Genomic DNA, 22,633 nt, shown 5'->3' with positions numbered 1-22,633 from the left:
GTCTTTAGTGAAAGTCATCCATTTGATTTCACGCTCACATTTTTTGCCACTTTCTGCGGCAAGCAGATGTGAACGTGGTGTGGATTTCTGCAGGAGCGAGCATGTGCAGCCGCTGGCAGCCCTGTAGGCTCTGGGCGCTCACACGTCTGTGTTAACAGTTTAGCTTCGGTGCCAGGTAGAGAATGAATGACACGGGGCAGGGTGGCACATCCTTGGAGATGTTTGTCAGGAGATGTCCCTCCCTTCTGCATGTTTACACTCACGGGGGCCCGCACTTGGCTGTTGATGGGGAAGAAAACTGGGAAAACAGCCATCTTGTGAGAGCCAAGTCTCTTACCGTGAATATTAAAGAGAGAGGGAGAGAGAGATATCTGGACAAAACAAAGCTGGTTTTGGAGGACCCGGAGCACATAATAAGCGCGGCTCTTTCACTGCGCACCCAGGGCACTCTGGAAAAGTGGGGAGGCCACTGAATGGGAGAGGAAGTAATAAAAAAAGCAAACTTCTTTGAAAAGAGTCCTCCGTGTGTTTGTGTGTGTGCGTGCGTGTGTGTGTGAGCTCCTTGTGCATGTTTTTTGAATGGCTTGTGTTCGACTCTGGGTGATGAGACCTCATAGCTTACCTGTATGGCTATTTTTAGAAATGATACAAAACACAAATTTTCTGATGGATTTATAAGAGACAGAATGATGGTAAATGTCACCAAAATAAGCAGGTGGAGTTTGGATGTGAAAAGGTAAGAACGTAAGTGTTGCTTTCCCTCAGCGGACATTTCAAAGAAGGGGTGCTAAAAAAAGGAAACTCAACAAACTAGGGAACCAGTAAGGTAAAAAAAAAAAAAAGTACCGTATTTTCCGCACTATAAGGCGCACCTAAAAACCTTCAATTTCCTCAAAAGCCGACAGTGCGCCTTATAATCCGGTGCGCCTTATATATGGACCAATATTGAGCCACAACAGGTCTAGCAACTACGGTAAGCAGCTGCCGACTTCATTTTCGCCCGTAGAAGAAGAAGCGCGCGGTGTATGCTGGGATAGTTGTCAGAACGTTGGTTTGTTAATAAAGTTTGACTGACCTGCAGGTCATTTAGCACCACGTTCTCCACGAACATGCTGTGCGCGACCGGAGAAGGGTGACTATCGTCTGGCCACGCACCGGCCCAGTCGCGGAAGGCTCTCCTCACCAACCGGAGTCGGACTATTTTGTTGACATTCTTTATGTCAACAAAGTGGCTTTAGACATTCATCCGGGGTGCTTCAACTAGGGTTACCAAGGGACCAGCCCCTATACATTTAAAGCGCGGGGGTGAGGGGGGAGAGAGACGGAGACTGTGGCGGCAGCGTGTCGGTTGGTCTGTGTTACCCAGAAAGCAGTTGGGCACAATATCGCAACTTCAACACCGTGAGTGAAACAATTTTTAATCAAAATTATATTGAAATAAATAAGCAAAATTCTGAACTCACCTTTGTTGTTGCTAAATTATTGAATAAATACACATAAGAGCTCAATAACAAATGTATTTACTTTTGCAATCTATTACTTTGGTTATTCAACCATCAGCTTTTATACCCATTTCAAATTAGAATTCAATGATCATGCATGTAACTTCTTTGAAAAAATGTCTATAAATGTGGACTGTAGATGCTGGCATTAGTGTCTGATTGCTGCTGTTTGTTGCCAATGTCTTCCATCGCTGATGTTTGCAAATATTACTTGTGCATCAGATTTACAGATCTACCAGAAACATGCGAAAACAAAGGTTCTGCTCAGAACTTTTGTCTTCACAAAGTTTTGTTTTGTATATAAATAAAAAAATATGATTGTTAAAATTTTCATTGTAATTAATTAATAAAAATGAACACATTGAAGTTGATTCTGATCCTTGTTTTGAGCTTATTTCCCTGAAACATAGTTTTCCAACTTGCAATTTTATTGCAAATCATTATTTATTGGGGTGAAATGTGGCCTTGCAAAACCTACACTTGCGTTTTGTTTGTATTTCTCCGAAACATCAGAGAAGGCATCATTTTGCAGAAGTACGTCTATTTGAAACTCAATCCATGAAGTATTTTTGAGATGTTTCTCAGAACACCGCTAAGGTTTTCAGGTAACTTGGAAACAACAACAACAACAAAAATCAAACAAACGGCTCATAAAGTGGGCCATGGCAGACCGGAATGGGCAGATTGGATTTTCAAGTACTAACTATATATCTTGTCGGGACCAGCAAAATAACCGCGTCATCCACATCGATTGCCACAAACGATCGGCAAGCAGACAAACTTAAGATGCGTTCAGTGAAACCGGTCACCCCATCATGCCTCCACCTGCAGTAAACCCTATAAAATCACCATTATTTCAGGAAACACTAGTGGAAAAAAGTTAAAGAAATATGCCATTTTCAAGTTAAGGTGAATCATGAAAGTATATTATTAATTGCCACATAAAGATTGAGACACACTGCATTGAATAAGAACAACTAGAACTCAACCCTCACTTCAGTTATGCAGGTTTTAGTTAATTCCTCCAGGTTGTAAATGCATTTGGTCTGAACTAGATTTATATGACTGTTATACGGAAATGAAGGAATAAATAGATTTTTACCAATATGAGTTCTGGAGACAATCGTCCCCATCACCAGTTGGTTGCTGTCGTGACCTGTGGATCGTCCACTATATTCTACCTCAAACATGTACGTTTGACACCCATGAAGGTGAAAATGTATAAACTTTGTCACATTATTATTTATTAAAGGTGTATTCCTTATGAAAAAAGTTCATGTGTAAGACTCCACATTGAAGTCTGCTCAAATCGATTGTCCAGGACGTTTTCTAAAGCCAAGAAATCACCTCGAACACATAAGATTTCTGTCACTCATATGCAAGCAGTATACAACTTTTTTATGGCAGTCCGAAAGCCCCAGATCTGACCTTTTATTCCAAAAATATCCAATTTGTGCCACTTCCATTTGTGCACCAAATTGGATATGTATCCAATAGTTTTCGAAGGGTCTTCAGTTGAATTCCATCTGACTTTTACATCGTTCGACTGCGCATCGTACTGCTCTGCAGAAGTTCCAGTCAATGCTCCACAAAATGCCGTTACTATTAGTTGTGCTTTCTTTTTTCTGAGCTTCTTTCATCTTATGATCTTCAGACAATACTGTCACCTCCCCTTGCTCGGTATCAATTAATACTAAACTGAACCGTGCACTGCTGTATGACTTCTTCGTTTTTCTTCTGTGCATGCGGGGCGCTTTGCGGTTGTAAACCGTTCAGACAGAAGTCTGATTGTGGTCACATTTAATTGATAGTATGAACGACCGAGCAAAAACAAAAACAAACAAAAAAAAAAAAACAGATTTCAGCATCAAGGCCTGCTGTGTGAACACAGCCATGTTGTTGTCAATTACACTTGTTTACTACTTTCACCGTCTACTGTTAGTCCTCACAACCTCTGCTGGCCCAGATGTTCACCACGCAGAAATAGGTTGTTTGGTTCTTTTGTAAATTTCATGTCGCTTTTGCGTTCCTGTAGTACTTAAAAAGGGAAATCACATAAAAGGTGTGAAGGAAGAGGAACAAACAACAATCAAGAAACAGAGGGGGGAACAAGATGTGGCAGAAAAGCAGCAAATTCGGGAAGTGGTGGCACCGCTGCAACTTTCCTCGGTTTACCCCTGAAGGTAGTGTTTTCTCCACTCATCAGGGACTTCTCTGATGTCCCGTATCCGACTAGACTTCCACAAGTGGGGTAAATAAAAACGACAAGCCCTTCCCCCTTCACCTCCAGGCAGGTTTTCTCCACAGCTCCACCTCTATCCATGTCAACATGCAGCAATGCAACAATACGTGGAGATGATGTTTCATTTCACTTCAGCTGTGCTTGTTAATAGATGCTACATTTTTTTTTTTTTTTTTTTGCAGAGTTTAAGAAAAAGAATTTGCCCTTCATGTTTTATGATGCGGTTGTGAACACAGACTTCCTCTCTGACGTGCGCGCACGCAAACTTACATGTAGAGCTCTAGTGTGGTTACAGGGAGAAATAAGAGGACCTCACATAGAGTTTGTAACACTGTTCCTCCCAATAACACATTGCTGATTTCACCCACTGAAACCTCAGTGCTTTACAATATGTGCTCATGCTTGTTTTAAATAGCAATTAAGGATTGTGAGGCGTCATATTTAGTGCTTTTTCCTGTATTGGGACATATCAAGTAGCACGGGGACCATCTGGAGAATATGGATAAATTATGTGCTGCTGACTGATTTAGTTGGCATCGTGAAAACAAGCCTATCAGCACATCCTCAAATAAAAGCGGGAAAAGCAGGAAGAACGAAAGGTGAGACAGAGGATGAAGATTAAACTTTAAATATATTTCGAAAATTAATGTTTACAACATAAAAGCTGATTCTGTTTTAGTTTTATGAGCTCCTGTTTTATGCAGTCTGTCGATTTTAAATCAAAGCAAACCAGTACTTAGTACCACAATGACAAGCAACACCAGTAGCTCCTCCAGGGTCCAGACAGAGAGTCTAGGAGCTCCAAAGGAGGCTCCAAACCGATTCCTCTCCCTCTTTAGCTCCAGGCCAGTCGGGAACGAGCCGGAGATCAATAGCTTGTGCTTGCCTAAAGCCATGCCATTCCTCAGCCGGGACACTGATGCTAACTATCAATAGCAATAAGGGGCTGTCTGAGGCACAGTTAACTGCTGGCAGACCAACACAGCTGTCTGGCAGCAGTTGATAAACATCTTGTGCCCAGAGTTGCAGCGAATAAAACCACTTGATATGTTTCAACTCTGTGGGTGTATTTACTGTAAGAATGCGAGTGTGTGCGTGTGCGTGTGTGTGTGTGTGTGTGTATGTGTGTTTTTTTACGTGGCGTGTCTGCTGGCTCAGTGGTTACCTGCACGCTGCTTTGTTGTGTGCTTCCACTGCTCGCCCGGCTTGCTCTGCGGCTGTGACACAGACATCACATGTGTATATACTGTACGTTCTGTGTTTACGAGCGTGTGAAGTAATGCAGGGATAATTCGATGTGTAATTTTTAGTTTTGCTTCCAGGTTCTTAAAAATACATAAACACTCGGCGTTCGGGGGGGTTATGTCTGTAATCTCTTCAAGATGTTTTTGAAGGGTGCATGTCCTCACCAACCTCCAGCCCTTTAAGCGGGTTTTGTGTGCGTCGGCGCAATCCACCTCCAGCCCTGCGAAACGTCTAACCATCTAAGCATCTCACTTCGTCCAAATATCATCCGTCAATGTCATATGAAAGCGGAATGTGTTTGTCAAGAATCCGAAGGAGCTAAAATTGGGACTCTTGGTGGTCGTCCAGTGCCATGGTGTTTCTCGTTACTGCAACTCAAGCGAGCATGTTTAATCAGATACAATCAAGAGAATTTGGTTCATAACAATTGAAGGATTTAATGATTGCATTTTGGTGACTGAGAAAATCTATGTGGGGGGCGGGGGGACGTCAAGTGCACAATAATGAGAAACAGGCATTTTGTTAATCAGATTAAAGAATAGGACTGGATGCACGTTATGTACACAAGGGAGATTCATGAATATTAATGATTATCTGAAGAGATAAACCTGATTTCAGATGTAACATCTGAATGCCATTGTTTCCACAAATATGTGGATTTGGGTTTCTGGTTGACTTCTCTCTGTCTGCGGTATCTGGTTTCCTGTTCTACCAGTCAGGATGACTGTCACTGCCCTCTCTTCTCTCACTGATAACAGGAAGGTGGAGGTTCCTTGTCAGCCATCCATCAACACATATCTCTTTAACACTTGTACTTGAGCAGCTAAAGCTGATACCTTCCACAGTCAGAGGTGAGACCAAGTCATTATTTTACAAGCCTCAAGGAAATCTGGAGTTTCCTCACCTAAGTTTTAAATCCTAAATCTGTCGATCCCTGTTTTAGTCCAAACCCTGATTCTACATGTCATGTGTCGAGACCTGAGAGCTAAACACTGAATTTTAAGTCTTCAATAAGTTATTTCATCTATTACACAAGTTGATCACATAATCATACAAGTTTCAAAATGCAAAATGTATTAATGCAGCTTCAGCTATGAATATATTTGACAGTATAAATATAAAGTTGAGCTGAACTTCAAATGAATCCATCTCAAAGAACATTAGGATTTATGTTCTTACCCTTTTTTTACTGTTCCACACAAAGAAAGTGAATTTCCTGTCAAACTATTATTTTAAAGTGATAGTCTGAAGCCCTTTAAAGTCTGATGCAAAAAATAGTTAGTAAGTTTAGATTTTAAAATTTGAGCTGTTTACCTGATGCTTTTACCAAAATACACTAAACGTACTTTTCAAACATTGCCTGGCTTTTTTTTTTTTTTTTGCTTTATCACAACTTATACATTAGGACATAATTCTGACTAAACAGGTAAATTTTTTTCATGCATTTTATAAAACATATGTAATATTTTAGATATAAGTTTTCTAAGGAAGGTATTAGTTTTGCTAAAGCAGCAGAGGTCTAAGAAAAAAAGGAAAGAGAAACAATCGATGCCTTCTAGACTGCAGTTCTACAGTTGCTCACCAAGAAAATGATCTGGCATTTACATTTAAGTAACTTTAATTTAAAAAACAATAGTTAATGCAGGTTTTAAAAATATTCTAGATACTCTTGAGGTTTATAGGTTCTTGTTAAACAAGACAAGCGAATGCATCACTTTTACTCTTGGATTATATTTTTTTGTGAAACAGATGATGAGAGCATGTAGCTATTTCATTTACTTTTACTAAAAGACTTTCCAGCTTTTTTTCTTTTTTACATCAACTAAAAAAAAACAACTTTTTAATACTTACTAGCCTTGATTTATTGTTCATTGCGTAATTTCAAGCGGTGGAGGAAGCTGGTCGCTGCGGCCTCTGTGTCCGTGGTTTGTTTTTCCCATTCAGGGATTTTTGGCTGAGAATGTTACTTGATTCAAGCAATTTATGAAACATCAAGTATTTTCAACTCCGGTAGCCTGATCCAAGCAAAATCACTAGTCATGGGTGTTAAAGTGTACGTCGAGTCTGAGGTCTTTTGTGATTTAATCAAGTCAAGTCTAAAGTCTCAACTGTATGACTTACGTGCAATTCATGTGATTTAGCCTCCCCACCTCTGGTCAAAGCTGACCCACATTTACAGACTCTTCCTCTCTGTGTCTCTCTTTTTTCCCTCTCTCTCTCTCTGACACCCACACTGTCTTGTTGGAACGCACGAAGCCCCATCAACCTTCTGCACTTCACTGACACCCTCGAAATGTTTGTTTGTTTGTTTTTTGGTTTTTTTTACCCCTAAACAGGACAGCACTGGAAGGAGGGAAGGGTGTCTGAAACTGCAGCTGAGATGATGTAAAAACAAACACGGCCCACTGATATTGGGTGATGCTCCAGGAAGTTGTAGGGGAGGCGGGAGGGTGGAGCAATCTGTGCGGACAAGTGGTGGCAGGACTGCTGGAGGACAATGGAGAGGGTTTGATCTCTTAATTAATGGAGGTTGGCTCGTGCTGCTGCAGGTAGTGAATTTTAATTATTGAGGCTTCCTCCGGTACAAGCGGAGCTCTAATTCTCCCTCATACTTCAACTATATTTTCCCTCTGTCTTTAATGGGCCTAAAAATTATGCAGCAAAGCTATGCAATTAAAACAATATCCATAAATAAAACTATTTGTACACCTTTTAAAGCAGCGTTTTAGGTTGCGTTCTCCGCGACGTTTCCTGCAGGACACCTTGAACACATCTATGCCGTGTTTTTACAGGGTTTACAGTGACAGCATGTGCAGCTTGATGGATGGAAAATGTGGTCTTATTTCTCTATTTCTTTGAGCATGAGGCCAGCTTTAAACAATCCCTTTAATCAAGCTCCTAATCCTTTTGAAAAGACGTCAGCGTGCCATTAATAAGGCCATGCACTACTTCATATGTGTGTTAGGAATGATGATCAGGGACTTCAGTGTTTGGTCTAAATTGAAAATAATGGGGACGGATTTTTAATGCATCATAAAAACTTTACTTTTATTTTAAACTAGTTATGTTTTTAGTTCTATAACTTGAACAGTTCTTTCCTTATACATATATATATATGTAGCTTCTGTCTAGTAAACCTAAAATTAATACTTTTCAGCATATGGACACTGCAGTTCTGAGAATGTGCATCCTGGTGAAACTGAAACCATGAAGTTTTTTCGCCACTCAAGCTCCTGTGATCTCTCTCTCTCACACACACACACACACACACACACACACACACACACACACACACACACACACACACACACGCAGGGACACTGACGTGCAGCTGACCCAGATGAAGGCCCGATCCAGCTCGTTGTAATTCCCTCAGCGTCTTGCATGGAGCAGCGGAGCAGTGCCGGTGAATAGAAACCCCACCACGTGTTGAATACGGTGTCAGACAGAGAGAAAAACAGAGGGAGGCTCTTTCCAGTTAGAAATACACCGTGTGAGGATCACTAACAGCTCCGGTTTGGGAGAATCCACCGCTTTAACTACCGCATTATGCGCTCAAACGCGCCGCTGTTCCTGAGCCATATATGATCAATCATGACGTGTCAGTGATAATGGTGAATGATGGCGCGCGGGCCCAGACCTGATCTGATATGGAGCGCGCACTATTGATTGCGCGTGACAGACAGTGCGCAAAGCTTTCTGGCGTCAGTAAGATTTTTTTTTTTTTTTTTTTTTTTAAGGAGCGGCAACTGGTGGAATGAAACATAGGTGGATTAAATTGAACAGTTTAATAATTACATAATTATTATTTAAAAATCGAAATTAATTTCTTGTATATTTATTGTTATTATTATTATAAATATTGATATTTGAAATATAATTATTATTTTTTTTTATTCGATTGAAGAAGCGCGTATTTCTTTTGATTCCTTCTGAGTTTGTTCTGCGGTAGAGTTTTATTGCAATATTTCAGGAAACAATAAACAATAAAATATTATATATGTTTTTTTTATTATTATTATTTAGACAAATAGGCAAATGTTTTGAAACTTTTTCACTGTCTGCCCCTCCAAACTGTCACCCGCCCCCACCGTGGCTGTTAACACTGTATCCTCTGCGTCCTGAGAGAATCTCCTTTTAAAATGTCTGCCGCTCGCCTGGGCTGCAAATCACCCTGTTTACAATCTCACACCAACACTCACATCAATTAACTGGCCATTGATTTTCCCGCCCGGGACATTACAATATTGCAGATCTACCCCCCACATCACCTCCACCTCTTTTTTTTTTCCTTCACTCCTGCAACATTTTAAAGTTTCGCAGCTCATAATTGCCGTTGCACCCATTGATGTGCGCATCTCTGATTCAGGTGGACACAGCTTAAAATTAAATTTAGCTGCCGTCCTTCAGAAGTGAAAATATGTCTAAATTCAGACTTGAATGATTTTTAATTATTTGCGATCAAGCAAAAAAAAAAAAAAAAAAGAAAAAAAAAGAAGAAGATCTCTCAGGGCCATCAGAAGTATCTGATTTTCCCCTCTTCCTCTCTCTCCATTTTTACTCCCATGAATAAGTAAATAGTGAGGCTAGTCGAAACTAAAAGATAGCTGACACAAGAGTGGACCAGATCCATCTATAGCCTGCAGCTCCTCTTTAAATATTCAGGGAAAAATAATGGCATCCGAGGCATCACCTATAGTAACGTTATTATCTTCATTTCTCAAGATCAGCCCGCAACTGAGAGCTTCGTTTATCTTTTTCAGGTAATAAATCTGCTTGACTCAGCGCTCACGTGAAGGCCCCTCTGGGACCTCTTGCCCCCTTGTAACATAATAATAATAATAATAATAATAATAATAATAATAATAATAATAATTTGATATTTATGTAAGTTATACATTTATTATCTCAGCAATTAAAAATATCCAATTTATCATAAGGAAAAGTAGTCAGATAAACTGACAATTTCAAGCAAACACCAAGTTTTTATTAATATTTTTCATAACTGAATGGATATGCACGTCTTAAGTGCATTCTCGTAAAAAAAAAAATTTGCTGCGCTCTAAAATTAAAAGCTGTATCTCTCTTAATTCGGATGAAAAGTCTTCGCTCTCTGCGCTCCTCTCAACACCCCGGCGTGCACTGCACTTTTGGATCTGCTGCGCGAAATCAGAGAGAGAGAGAGAGAGAGGAGGAGGGAGGAGGTAGAGAGAGGAAGGTAGAGCGAAAGAGAGAGAGAGAGAGCGAAGGGAAAAAAGGAGAGGATGTTAGAAGGAGGTGGAGGTGAGTGGCGGAGTGACTGAATAGCCCGGTAACCAATCACGTCCTCGATGGGCCGGGCTCCGAGTTCGTCCCGCTGCCGCTTCACGGGCCCTCAAAGTTTGTTTATTCGCAGAGCGCTGTGCATGATGAAAACGTGTTAGTTAAGTAACTCCCTTTCTGCAAATAATAATCTAATAAAACGCTGTTTTGTTTTTGGATGTCCCGAATCAGCAGCGTGGACTTTTAAAGGAACGCGTCTTTTCGCGTGGGACGTTTATGCCGGTTTTTCTTTCTTTTTTCTTTTTTTTTCTTTAATGTTTTTGTTTTGTTTTGTTTTGTTTTTTTCTTGGCACACGAAACTCTCCAGGCAGTTTGGTGTTCAACGTAACAAGAACCCGAATCCCAACCATCTTTATGCCAGAGCGCTGCAAAGTGAGAGAAAGAGAAAGAGAGAGAGAGAAGAAAGTTTGCCGAGAGAACGGCGGAGAGGCTGCGGTGCGCATCTATCCAAACTGATCGCTGCTGAATCTGCGTGAACGACCAAAAGATCCGGCCGCAGGAATGGACTCGAGAAGCTGACATTCCCCTGTAGTAGTCCAGATAAGCCCCTGGCTTGGCTCACAGAAGGGGTTAAACCGTATCCAAAGGGAGTTTGGAAAAGCCAGCCTTTCTTTCCCGTACGGATCAACTCATTGGGTGGGAGCTGAGAGAGAGACAAGAGTCCCCAGCAAATCAGGAGCTAATTGATTAAAGAGACTTCATTTGAATAGGAGGGGGGCTGGCGAGGTGCCAATCGCCTTTCAAAGAAGCCCCCCCTCCAGCCCTCCACCACCTCCGTATGATTAATCGCACAGCATTATTGATAATCATAACGGGGCACATGCGCGGTGGATGGGCTCGATTTACGTAATTTTTGAGGAGGTTTTGTAGTCATTTTTTTATTCTTTGCCTGCTGATGTGCCAGCCAGCATGTCGCGGAGGAAACAAGCGAAGCCGCAACACTTCCAGTCCGACCCTCATCTGCCTTTACCGGAGCACAATGGTGAGTCTGCCCCTGCTTCTGTACGAGTGCGCCCACTTTTTAACCGTGTTTTATAGAAACTTGACGGGAAAGCTGATCTTTAAAGTTAAAAATCTATCTTTGACTTCTAACAGAACTTTGATATTTTCTTAAATCACTTTTTTTTCTTATTTTGGCAAATAAGATTTTAATCACTTTCATAATCACTCATCTGTACTAAACAAACTTAAAATAATTTAGAAAGTAAACAGAATTTACACATGTCTGAACGTTTGCGTTCTTTAAGTTTTAAAATATATCTGCATCTGAATTAAAATAAATTAAAATAAAATAAAAACTCACGCCGGGCGCAGTGTTTGCTGGACTCCCCTCCGTGCGCCGACACGGACCACCCTGTCTCTCCGACCGGGACCCCGCTCCCCCGGCTTCAGTCCTGCACTATAAAGACGAAGCGCTCTCGGCGTTTCCGCTCTTTTAAGGAAAGTCACAATAACAAATTGCTCCTTGTCTCTTTACATGTCTGCGCTTTATTTACGCGAGTCAGACGGATTAAAACATCCACAATGTGGTCAAAAAAGAGAGAAAGATAATAAAATACTTTTTCCACTTTGTTTTTCACCTTCTGAAAGGATTGACTCATCCTTACAATTTTTTGCGCAAAAACTAAAAGTTCAGCCTCACACTGGATGAAATGCGCACACTCCAAAGTGCAGCCCTCTTTTTTTTCTTTCTTTTTTTTTTATATTTCTTGATGTAAATCAGCGCCGGCCACAGATAAGGTAGTCATTTTATTTCTTCTGCCTACAAACACCATTTCACTTTCAAAGTTGTGTATTTGCATGCGGCGTGTGAATCCTTTATGTTTGGTTTTTGCTCCTAAAATGAGGGACGAGTTTGCACAAAGTGACATTCGAAAGTGCGACTGCATAGGAACCGAGGCTCTCAGTGTTTTTGGAGCTATAGGAAAATGGCATAGAACCTGGAGTTGATCACATTTTTGCAAGGTTTTCAGAGTTAAAGAAATACATGAATGAAACTATGATATTGATAAGGACGTTAGATAACTTACATGACGTGTGTTTTGTTTAGTCACACATAATACCGAGCGCTCAGTACTAAGAAAAGAGAAAATCTTCTGTTTTTCTTCTAAAAATAAAAGTTAATGTATATTAATCAAATGTCTGCTTGAAATATTTTCACTCCTTACTCTGGTTTGCTGAGGAGTTCACAACACTATATGAGAATAAAAAAATAAGATGCAGTAAATAAAAATAAAAGATACATCTGATCTTACTCAGGTCCTATTTAAGGCCTTCAAATGTAACACACACATTGTAAATATTTTTTCCTAAATGTAACAAAATAGTGCTTAATTATTTCTTGAGAACGAAACGTACAAGCACTTTTGCAGTCCAGTTCATGTATTATTTTTTTTTTTTTTTTCTGGGAGGGGGCATGCTAGTTCATGCAATACTTAAAAGTAAATCTCTGAGTGTTGTGTACATTCTCCTCAATTTCAATAACTTAAGAAGTCAACTTTTTTCCACTCAAGCATATTCCCGGCTATTTTGCATGTAGAAGTAAATACAAGTGTCCCATATGTGTGTAATTGTCCAATAACACAACACGTAGACGTCGTCTGTGTGAGTTTAGAAATCCTTCGCTGAGACAGTGCCAGTGTTATTGAAAGAGTTTTGTGAGAGCTGTGCGATGCGGAAGTGAAACAGAGAGTTGTGATGCTGAGGGCGCTGCAGTTGCCTGGGAGGTCGGGCATGAGAGCCGCGGAGGGTGGGATGTCGAGCTGTTTTAACCTTTGCCAGTGGCCCCTCTGTGTGGAGGTGATCAGAGTTCAGGGCCCAGTGTGTTCCTCTCAGCCCTGTCATTGAGCGTGCTGATCGGAGCTGCAGGCGGCCCAGCAAGGCCTCGACTTTTTATTTAAGTGTGTGGTGTGTGACTGCGAGGCCTTATCAATGTCGTGTCCATCCCCTTGCGCCCTATCAGAGTGGACCCCCCTGGAAGAGAAGACTGGGTAGGCAGTCTTCTCTTTGAAGGGAACACTGTTGTTCCCTTCAAAGACAGAGTGCAGTTGCTTGTCAACCTGCCAGTGTTTATGTGGTGTGAGTCTAGGTGTAGCATGAAGGACTTGCTTTGTGTCTTTCCCTCCCCTTAAGTTTTAATCGTGTCACCGGGGCAGAGCTTCTGAGATGTGAGTCTCTTCCTGGACCTTCGGCAGCTTTTAGTGGAACCCTATCCAGTGTTCTGTGGGCTGGAGACGACGTGAACAGAAACCCCTCTGAAGTTACAAGTGTCAGGAAGCTCACAGAGGCCCCCTGCGAAAAAATAACGTAGGATCTTTCAAAGCTCGCCTTTAAATTTTTCAACTAATCCTTGCTTTTCAAACTCTGTCCTCCGACTCTTCATCTTTTCTAACTCCTTTTAGTGTTGCACCCTTTCTTTGTGCACAAACTCTATAGACATTTTGCACAATCCTTCATACCTACTTGACTTTATCTTAATTTTAATTCGAAGTTAATCCTTGCTATTCTGGGACTTAAGCCTAATGCTAGCATCTGCGTTGTTGGTTATACTTGTCTTATGTGGTCAGTGGATTTGTGGTGATGAATTGACTCAGATTTGATCCGTCTTTGGTCATCAAGTAAAATATGGCAGAGTTTGAAGATCAGATTTGCAGTTCCGGGAAGTTACTGATGTAAACAATATTCTTTTGGCTTGTAAAAATATCATTACTGTTTTCTGATGTCGTTGTTTTAACTTAACTCTGAACAAGGCAAGATGAGACCAACCATTGCAGTATTAGTCAAATACGAGTACTGTTTAATAGTGGCTTAATTAGTAACGTGACAAATGGCCAATTTTAAATTTGCTTTATTTTTTTACTTGATCTTAAAGCAAACGTTTTATTGGATTTGCATTAAAACTTTTTAATCATATTTTTGACATATTTGAAATTAGGAAGATAACTATAAATGTATTGCATGCTTTTTTATTTTAAAGTGAAAGTTTGTTTCAAATATTCTGTTTTTCAACAAGGTATCTTGGTAGTATTTTATTGTAGTATTTTCTTTTAGACAACACACGCTTTAACTCAAAAAGACATCGTTTATTTAAGATTAATCTCGCATTTCTCCAAAGAAATTAATAATTAATTAATACTTAATATTTTTTTTTCTTTTTGAGTGTATTCCAAATTCCTGTGTATTTTTCCATTTTTGTCACTCTCCATTTGTGTAAAGTGGAGGGGGGAAAAAAAGATACGTCTTTTTTTAATTTTTGTAGTCTTTACACACGCGTATACACACACACTCACACACACAGTTTTTTTTTTTTCTTTAAAATTTAACACTGATTGTAGGTCGGCGGGTGGGTGGAAGGGGGGATTTAACATGAAAAGTTATCATTAAAGTTGAATCTTCCGTGTTTGCATGGTTTGGTGGTGTGAGGGCCGGGGTTTACTGTCATGGCAACTTTGCGTTATCCAGTGTCTCTGAGCGGAGAAACATTGAGGGAGATAATCCCTGAATTAAACAGGATCTGCTTTGAGTCGACTGGGATGAGCAGAGGGCCAGGCTGCGCCGACGATCCCCGCCGCTCCCATGCTGCGCGAACAATGGGAAGGCATCCTGTCTCTCTGTGGGGCAGGGCTGCGCTCCTCTGGGTTTCATTTGCAAATGAATTCTTGGCGCTGATGAAAGTGTTTTGAGGGGCCGGAGCCACAATGAAAGGGATTCATAGAGAAATGCAATTTGTAAATCAACTTGTATGTTAAATAGCAAGATTTTAGTGTGACAAAGAGGGACGTGAATGAGGAAAGTCTGGGGCGCAGCAGTTGTTCTGGGGCCAGGGTGTTGTCTTCCCTTTTCACTATCTGAATTATCATGTTTTAATAAAAAGGAATATTTAGAAAACCTGTTTCTGTGTGCATGCCAGTTAGAGACATAGCTTTTAAATGATTGTCTGAGTAAAAGCAGAAGTTTGTGTCTGCAATGCTTGTTCATTGAGCTGCCTTGTCCTGTTGGTCAGTTTTGGCAAGTTTGTGATGCAGACTAGAATATGCAGTGCTAGCCCTCTATGTGATAAAACACACTTTTTAAAATTCTGTAAACTTTTTCAGACTTTTTCTGTTTTTCCATTTTCAGTAAATTGCTGTTTTTTTCTACAGCAAATTTGTCAGATTTTTTTTATTATTCAGTCATGGCTTTATATGTTATATATATTCTAGTTGGTGTAAACGAATCTGGGCGCCACAAGTCTGTGTTGTTTTTGCCTCACTGTGACTGCGGGGATGGTGAAAACAAATTAGTGACATGGATAACCTGTCCAAGTTGCCCATAGTTGGCTAAAAATGAGCAAAGTTGACAGCATATTGAAAGTCTAATAAGTCCTCAAATGCTTTTTTCTTTCACCGAATGGACAAGAAGACTTTGAAGGGCATGAGTTATAGGAAATCAATGCTTTTCTATGAAATTTCATTAAGAACCAATGTCCTCGCTTCACTCTGTTTAATATTTTGATGGATTATCTGAAGAAAATGATTACCTTCTGCGGGCCTGATGAAACTCATACGCACATCTCTAAAGATCTCTTTTAAACAATATTTGCATAGCTCCTATTGATTTTATATCTCGGCTCATCATGTTTCTGAGGTTACTGTGTTGAATAAAGCATTTTTTTTATTTTCTTGGCTTATTGTTGTCTTAGAATCATTGTTTTTGTGAGCACTTCAAAAGGATAAGTGTAAAACTGATTAACTTAAGATTAACAACAATGGAAGCTGACAAGATAAAGCTGCTTTTTCAGCTGTAAAATATCTCTAATCACTAATCCTCTGTTTCCTATTTTTCAGGGGACACGGAACTTTGCTCCGAGGACCCCCCCTGCAAGGAGTCAGACGCCCATGTCTGCAGCAGATGTTGCGCTGAGTTCTTTGAACTTTCAGATCTCGAGGAACACCAGAAAAATTGCACTAAGAATCAGTTAGTTTTGATAGTGAATGAAAATCCTGCCTCCCCTGCTGGAAGTTTCTCACCCGGGTCTCCTTCCCATAATCCTGATGACCAGATGAATGACACAGCTAATAACACTGATCAAACAGAGTGCAGTGACCTTTTGGAGCCCAACATCCTTGAAAAAGACGAATCCATGGATGTGGATGTTTCCGGAATGAGCAGTGGCCACGAAGAGGAAGGCGGTCAAATAGAGAGTGGGAGCTCTATTGATACAGTCAGTGGCCATGCAGGGAGGGGCACCGCTGGCCCTGCAGTAGGTACTTCAGCAATCTCTGCCTCACTACCTCAGGTCAGTAACCTCACTGAACTGGGAAACTTCTCTATGATCAACAGCAATGTCATAATTGAAAATCTGCAGAGCACTAAGGTGGCCGTGGCTCAATTCTCCCAAGAGAACAGGTCCACTGGAGGGCCCAGGGTGGCTGTGCCAGCCCTAATGGAGCAGCTTTTAGCCCTGCAACAGCAGCAGATCCACCAGCTGCAGCTCATAGAGCAAATTCGTCATCAAATACTACTATTAGCTTCTCAGTCCCCAGAAATGCAGGTACCCCCAACTTCTGCTCCAGGCACAATGGGGCCTGCTGCCAGCCCACTGACCACACTCAGCTCACATCTCTCTCAACAGCTGGCTGCAGCCGCAGGCCTCGCGCAGAACCTGGCAAGTCAGTCAGCCAGCATTAGTAGCCTAAAACAGCTGGCTGCAGCAGCGCAGCTACCTCAGCCCAACCCAAGCAGTAGTGAGACATCTCAGAGTGTTACGACACTGGGACCATCAACAGTCAATCCTCAGTCCTCTGACAAGAGGCCTAGTGTTATGAGTAGCCTCCACTCTCAGCTAAGTAACTCCTCGCTTCCTAAAACATCAACGCCAGCATTTGGAATAGGTAGCTTGCTAAGTTCTGCAGTGAATCCCCTTCTACCTCAGCCCCCACCTGGAAACCCCATGTTCTCAAGCTCTCTGCCCAGTGTTGGAACCACCGTTGAGGACCTAAACTCTCTAGCTGTTCTAGCCCAACAGAGAAAAGGCAAGCCACCAAATGTAACTTCATTTGAACACAAAACTAGCTCCGATGAGGCTTTCTTCAAACATAAGTGCAGGTTTTGTGGCAAGGTATTTGGAAGTGATAGTGCCTTGCAAATCCATCTTCGCTCTCACACTGGTGAGAGACCATACAAGTGTAATATCTGTGGTAATCGCTTCTCCACCCGAGGTAACCTGAAGGTGCATTTCCAGCGTCATAAAGAAAAATACCCTCATATCCAGATGAACCCGTATCCTGTCCCTGAGCATCTAGACAACATACCAACAAGTACTGGTATACCATATGGTATGTCCATGCCACCTGAGAAACCTGTTACCAGCTGGCTTGACAGTAAACCAGTTTTACCCACTCTGACCACCTCAGTTGGTATGCTTCTTCCACCAACTATGCCGAGCTTGCCCCATTTCATCAAAAAGGAAGATCATTCTATAGCCATAGCTAGCCCTTCTGTTACTGCAAAGAATGACTCAGGTGTAACTGAGCTTTTAGATAAAAGTAACAATAATGTGTCTGAAGAGGGTGAAGGTGCAACTTTGCCTACCTCAAATGGAAAAACTGAAGAAAGAAGCCACTCATCAGTCTTAATGACAAATGTGAGCTCTGCATCAGAGAGTACTGCAGAATATACAACTTCTAACAGCCCACCCATGATGACCAACCCACTCATGCCTCTTTTGACTGATCAGTTCAAAGCTAAGTTTCCTTTTGGAGGTATCTTGGATCCTCTCCAGGGGTCAGAGACCTCCAAACTTCAGCAGCTTGTGGAAAACATTGACAGGAAGGTGACAGACCCAAACGAATGTGTCATCTGCCACCGGGTGCTGAGCTGCCAGAGTGCTCTAAAAATGCACTATCGCACTCACACAGGGGAGAGGCCGTTTAAGTGTAAAATTTGCGGCAGAGCATTCACCACCAAGGGAAATCTAAAGACTCACTACAGTGTTCACAGGGCTATGCCTCCTCTAAGAGTTCAACACTCCTGCCCCATTTGTCAGAAAAAGTTCACAAATGCCGTGGTTCTACAGCAACATATTCGCATGCATATGGGTGGGCAGATCCCCAACACCCCTCTGCCAGAGAGTTATCCAGAGTCCATGGCATCTGATACTGGCTCATTCGAGGAGAGAAACTTTGATGATCTTGACAATTTCTCTGATGACAACTTGGAGGGTATGGAAGAAGGCCCAGATAGCAGTGTGCCAGACACACCCAGGTCAGTTGATGCTTCCCAAGACAGTTTGTGTAACTCACCAACTCCCCATGAAATGGGAAACCAAGAGGGGCAGGAGAAAAGTGGTCAAGAAAATTCTCAGAGTAATGAAATGGAAGAGGTTCCAACCGGTCAGTTGAAGCTTAGTGCAAATGGCTTTGTTGAGGGGGATTGCCTCACCAATGACTCCTCATCTCTCGGAGGGGATGTTGAAAGCCAAAGTGCCGGGAGTCCAGCTGTGTCAGAATCTACCTCCTCCATGCAGGCGCCATCCCCCACTAGCATGCAGCCACAAGCACGCAAATCTCCCAGCCTTGAAGAAAGGCACCAGAGGGCCTTATGTATGGACCACACCAGTGCAAGCCTCCTGCACTCTCACCCCTCCAACATCGGAGCCCTAGATCTGACATCTGTCAATCCCTCAAAAGACCCTCTGGGCATGATATTTCCCTTCCGTGAGCGTAGCACCATCAAAAACACATCTTGTGACATCTGTGGAAAAACCTTTGCTTGTCAGAGTGCCTTGGACATTCACTATCGAAGCCATACCAAAGAGCGACCATTTATTTGCACGGCTTGTAACAGAGGTTTTTCCACCAAGGGTAACCTCAAGCAGCACATGTTAACTCATCAAATGAGAGACCTGCCCTCCCAGCTCTTCGAGCCCTCAAACACCAGCCTGTCCTCTAGCCCAACTCCTTCTCTCCTCTCTGTTGGGTCTCTCAGCAAACCTGAGGTCAATGGCTTCCTCCACAGCCTCCATCAAGAGAACAAGGACGTCACCCCAGGCTTAGTCACGTCATCTGCATCCACCTCCCCGGTGCTCTCTGCAGCTCCGCCACGCAGGACTCCAAAACAACATTTCTGCAACACCTGTGGGAAGTGTTTCTCCTCATCTAGTGCCCTACAAATCCATGAGAGAACCCACACGGGGGAAAAACCATTTGCTTGCAGCATCTGTGGTCGGGCTTTCACCACCAAAGGAAACCTCAAGGTAAATTAAAAAGAAAATAAGAAATACACTGCTAGGCCTTCTGGTTAGTTGTACTCCACTTGTCATATAAGTTGAAGTTGAATGTGATGAACTAAATATGAGATAAGTGCACAGAGTTAGTTATAACAGTGATCTAGGTCAGACTGTGTTTTTCCACAGGGAAAGTCACATGCTCAGTCAGAAAAGCATCTGCTCAATGATCAACAGAAACTTGTAACTAGTGTGCAGTGAACATAAAAAAAAAACATTTTAGTGCCAAATTCTGGTCTCAAACAAAATTTACTTCCAAGTTAGCTTCTAAGATTTCATTTTCAGAAATATATATTCATCTTTAGCTTTAGTTCTTTAGCTATGTTTTAGTTGTAAATAAAATAATTTTTAAAATACAATTTTAAAAAAGTTGTATTTACGGATTATGAAGAGGAAGAAGTGTTTATGAAAACACGGTATCAACAGATGTGAAACGCCACATGTATTGTTGTCTGAAGTAATACAAATAGACAGTATAATTTGGCACAAACTGGGTAGGTTTCCGTGAGATGAGCAAATTAAAGTTAAGATTAAACACTATGGGTCAGTCTTGCCAAAATAAGATGTTTACAGCCTGTTGGTACCTCACACAGCAAAGGCAGCTAACCAGGCTGCAGCTCCCTGGGTGTGAAGCCATTTAAATACCGTCAAGCATTATGATTATTTTTTTCCATTGCATCATCTCATGTGCAGCTCCTGTGGCCAAGATTGTAAACAACACTAATTTTCATCCCTTTCTGTGTCTGTCCTCCCCTCCTTCTGTTCCTTTTATTCCCTCCTCCCTCTCCACCTGCATAGGTCCACATGGGCACACACATGTGGAACAGTGCTCCTGCCAGACGTGGCCGCAGGCTCTCTGTGGACGGACCAATGGCCTTCTTGGGCACAAACCCAGTCAAGTTCCCTGAAATCTTTCAGAAAGACATGGCATCAAGGCATCAAGCGAGCAACGGAGATCCGGCTAGCTTCTGGAACCAGTACGCTGCGGCCTTTTCCAATGGGCTGGCGATGAAGACAAATGAAATCTCTGTCATCCAGAATGGAGGCATCCCACCTCTGTCGGGCGGAGTGGGGAACGGGGGCAGCTCTCCGATAGGCGGCCTCACAGGCAGCCTGGACAAGCTGCACAGTGCAGAGCCCAATGCCGCTCTCGCCGGCCTCGAGAAAATGGCCAACACAGAGAACGGGTCCCACTTCCGGTTCACACGCTTCATGGAGGACAATAAAGAGATTGTCACCAATTAGACTGCAATGCTCCCATGTTGGGCACAGACACGCAGAGGTGCCTCTAGGCACCGTGAACATATGTGTACACATGGAGAAGAGGAGACCGGAAGAAAACAAGACGAGGATAAAAATCAACTGAACTGCTTTGCTCACCATTGAATCTTTACGAACACTCGTGTGAAGACAAGTTGCTTTTTTTGTACAATGTACATGTTATAGTTTTACGGAGCTTATTTATTAGTGATTATAACCTTGCTTGAAAACAAGTGGAAACATTAACAGTTAGGGTTTGTTTATTTTTAAAACCAGAATGGGTATGTATGGGTGCTTTAAATATGCGCTTCGGAGACTTAGAAAATCTGGTTGGATAACCTAACCTTGGCATTAAGTTATTTTCTGTCTGTAGTAGCTATAACTGAGCTGTCTGTGTTCATGTGATACATTAGCCCTGTAATAAAACAAACGTTCTGTAAATAATGTACACTGATCTCCTGTAGATGGTCTAACATCTGTGTGTTTCCCTTCCCCTTTTCGAGACAAAACAATGACATTCAAGCAAGGGACAAAATGATGTGGTAGTTCCTATTTTCTAGTTGTTATTTACCTTTATCTTATTTAAAGAAGACAAAATATTAAAGTTTGCTACATTTCACGAGTTTCTTTAGTGTTAACTTGTTTTATTGTTACAGTCCCTGGCTATTTTACTTTTCATTTTTCTGTTTACTTACATTTTTTCCTTCTCTCTCTTTTTTTTTTCCTTTTTGTTGCTCTTGTCTTGAGGGGAGCAAGACGTTTACACAGAGGGGGAATATTCTGTCGGGTTTATTTTATTTGGAGCTGTGGCAGCCAATCAGTCGAGACGGACTCTCCTTTAGTTTCTCAGCTGGATTTCCACATTGCTGCTATGTCCCAGCATCCTCCCTATGTCATCAAGTGCAAAGTCATGTGTTGAAGCTTCTGTAAATACATTCAGATTTGGAAATGCAACTTCCTTTGTGGGATAATGTACATACTGATCACATGAGAAGTCCATCACGGCCAGAAATGGGTGGGTAGGGGATACAAACTGAGAGCGTTTTTATAAATATAAATATATATTGGGTATGACAACCTTCGGACTGTTACATGCACTTTCTTGGAAAGTTGGAAGATCTTTATGGGTCCAGTTTCTCTACACTTTAATACCTACTAACAACTAAGATACTGTAATTCTTTACTCTAATAATCAAATACATCAGTTTTCCAAAAGAAACATCTTGTGTGTGTTTGTGTGCTTTTATTCGCCCTTTGGAAAGAAAAAAATAAATGCATTCTCGTTTTTTTTCCATTTTTCCGCATTCATTCAATTTATTATTAAACTTGAAATATCTTTTGAGCTTCATATTTTTAAATAATCGCGGTTTTGAATTTATTTTTTGATGTGAGATTAAAGTTTCCCACTTTAATTTAAAAATAAGGTTCTGATGTAAATTTCAAAAAAGGAAGAAAAAAATCGAGCAAAGCAATTTCTTTAGCTTAAGCATTAATACATTTTGAAGGCTTGTATTTCGGAGCTGAAACTAATTGCGTTTCTTCTGCTTTTTTTTTTTTCTTAATTCGACAAAAATCCGGCGCAATGAGCGCTATCACGACGCCAAATTTCCGATTGTTTAATTTTTTTTTTGACTTACCTAAAAAAAAAAAAAAAAGAATCCTCCAGCTGCATTCAATTTAACACATCGCTGCACATCCTGCAGCGCAGGATCTGCTCGTTTCTCCCCAGTCCAGCATCCTCGGCGCGCTCCCTCCTCTCTTTCCCTTTCCTCTTCTCGAAACCTCGCCCCCCAACCC

At 41.5% G+C, this 22,633-nt stretch overlaps 1 protein-coding gene across 2 annotated transcripts in view; it reads left to right on the top strand.

Annotated features, from left to right (window-relative positions):
* sall1a (spalt-like transcription factor 1a) overlaps window positions 1-22,055 on the top strand; it is a 54,924-nt gene extending 32,869 nt beyond the window's left edge. Inside the window, exons 1-3 of one of the 2 annotated variants that reach the window (XM_014980554.2) lie at window positions 10,111-11,293; window positions 16,137-19,546; window positions 20,375-22,055. In XM_014980554.2, the coding sequence (XP_014836040.2) occupies window positions 11,221-11,293; window positions 16,137-19,546; window positions 20,375-20,821 (3,930 nt within the window). In that variant the 5' untranslated portion in view covers window positions 10,111-11,220 and the 3' untranslated portion in view covers window positions 20,822-22,055. Of the gene's footprint in view, window positions 1-10,110; window positions 11,294-16,136; window positions 19,547-20,374 lie in introns of those variants that run through there. The other variant, XM_014980553.2, reaches the window with a different exon arrangement.
* The last annotated feature ends 578 nt before the right edge of the window (window positions 22,056-22,633 follow it).

Source organism: Poecilia mexicana, unplaced genomic scaffold (genome assembly GCF_051168715.1).
Source record: "Poecilia mexicana isolate PSO_F unplaced genomic scaffold, ASM5116871v1 scaffold_3, whole genome shotgun sequence".
NCBI lineage: Eukaryota > Metazoa > Chordata > Actinopteri > Cyprinodontiformes > Poeciliidae > Poecilia > Poecilia mexicana.
Note: the sequence above shows the minus strand (reverse complement) of the source record. Positions and strands in the feature narration are given on the sequence as shown.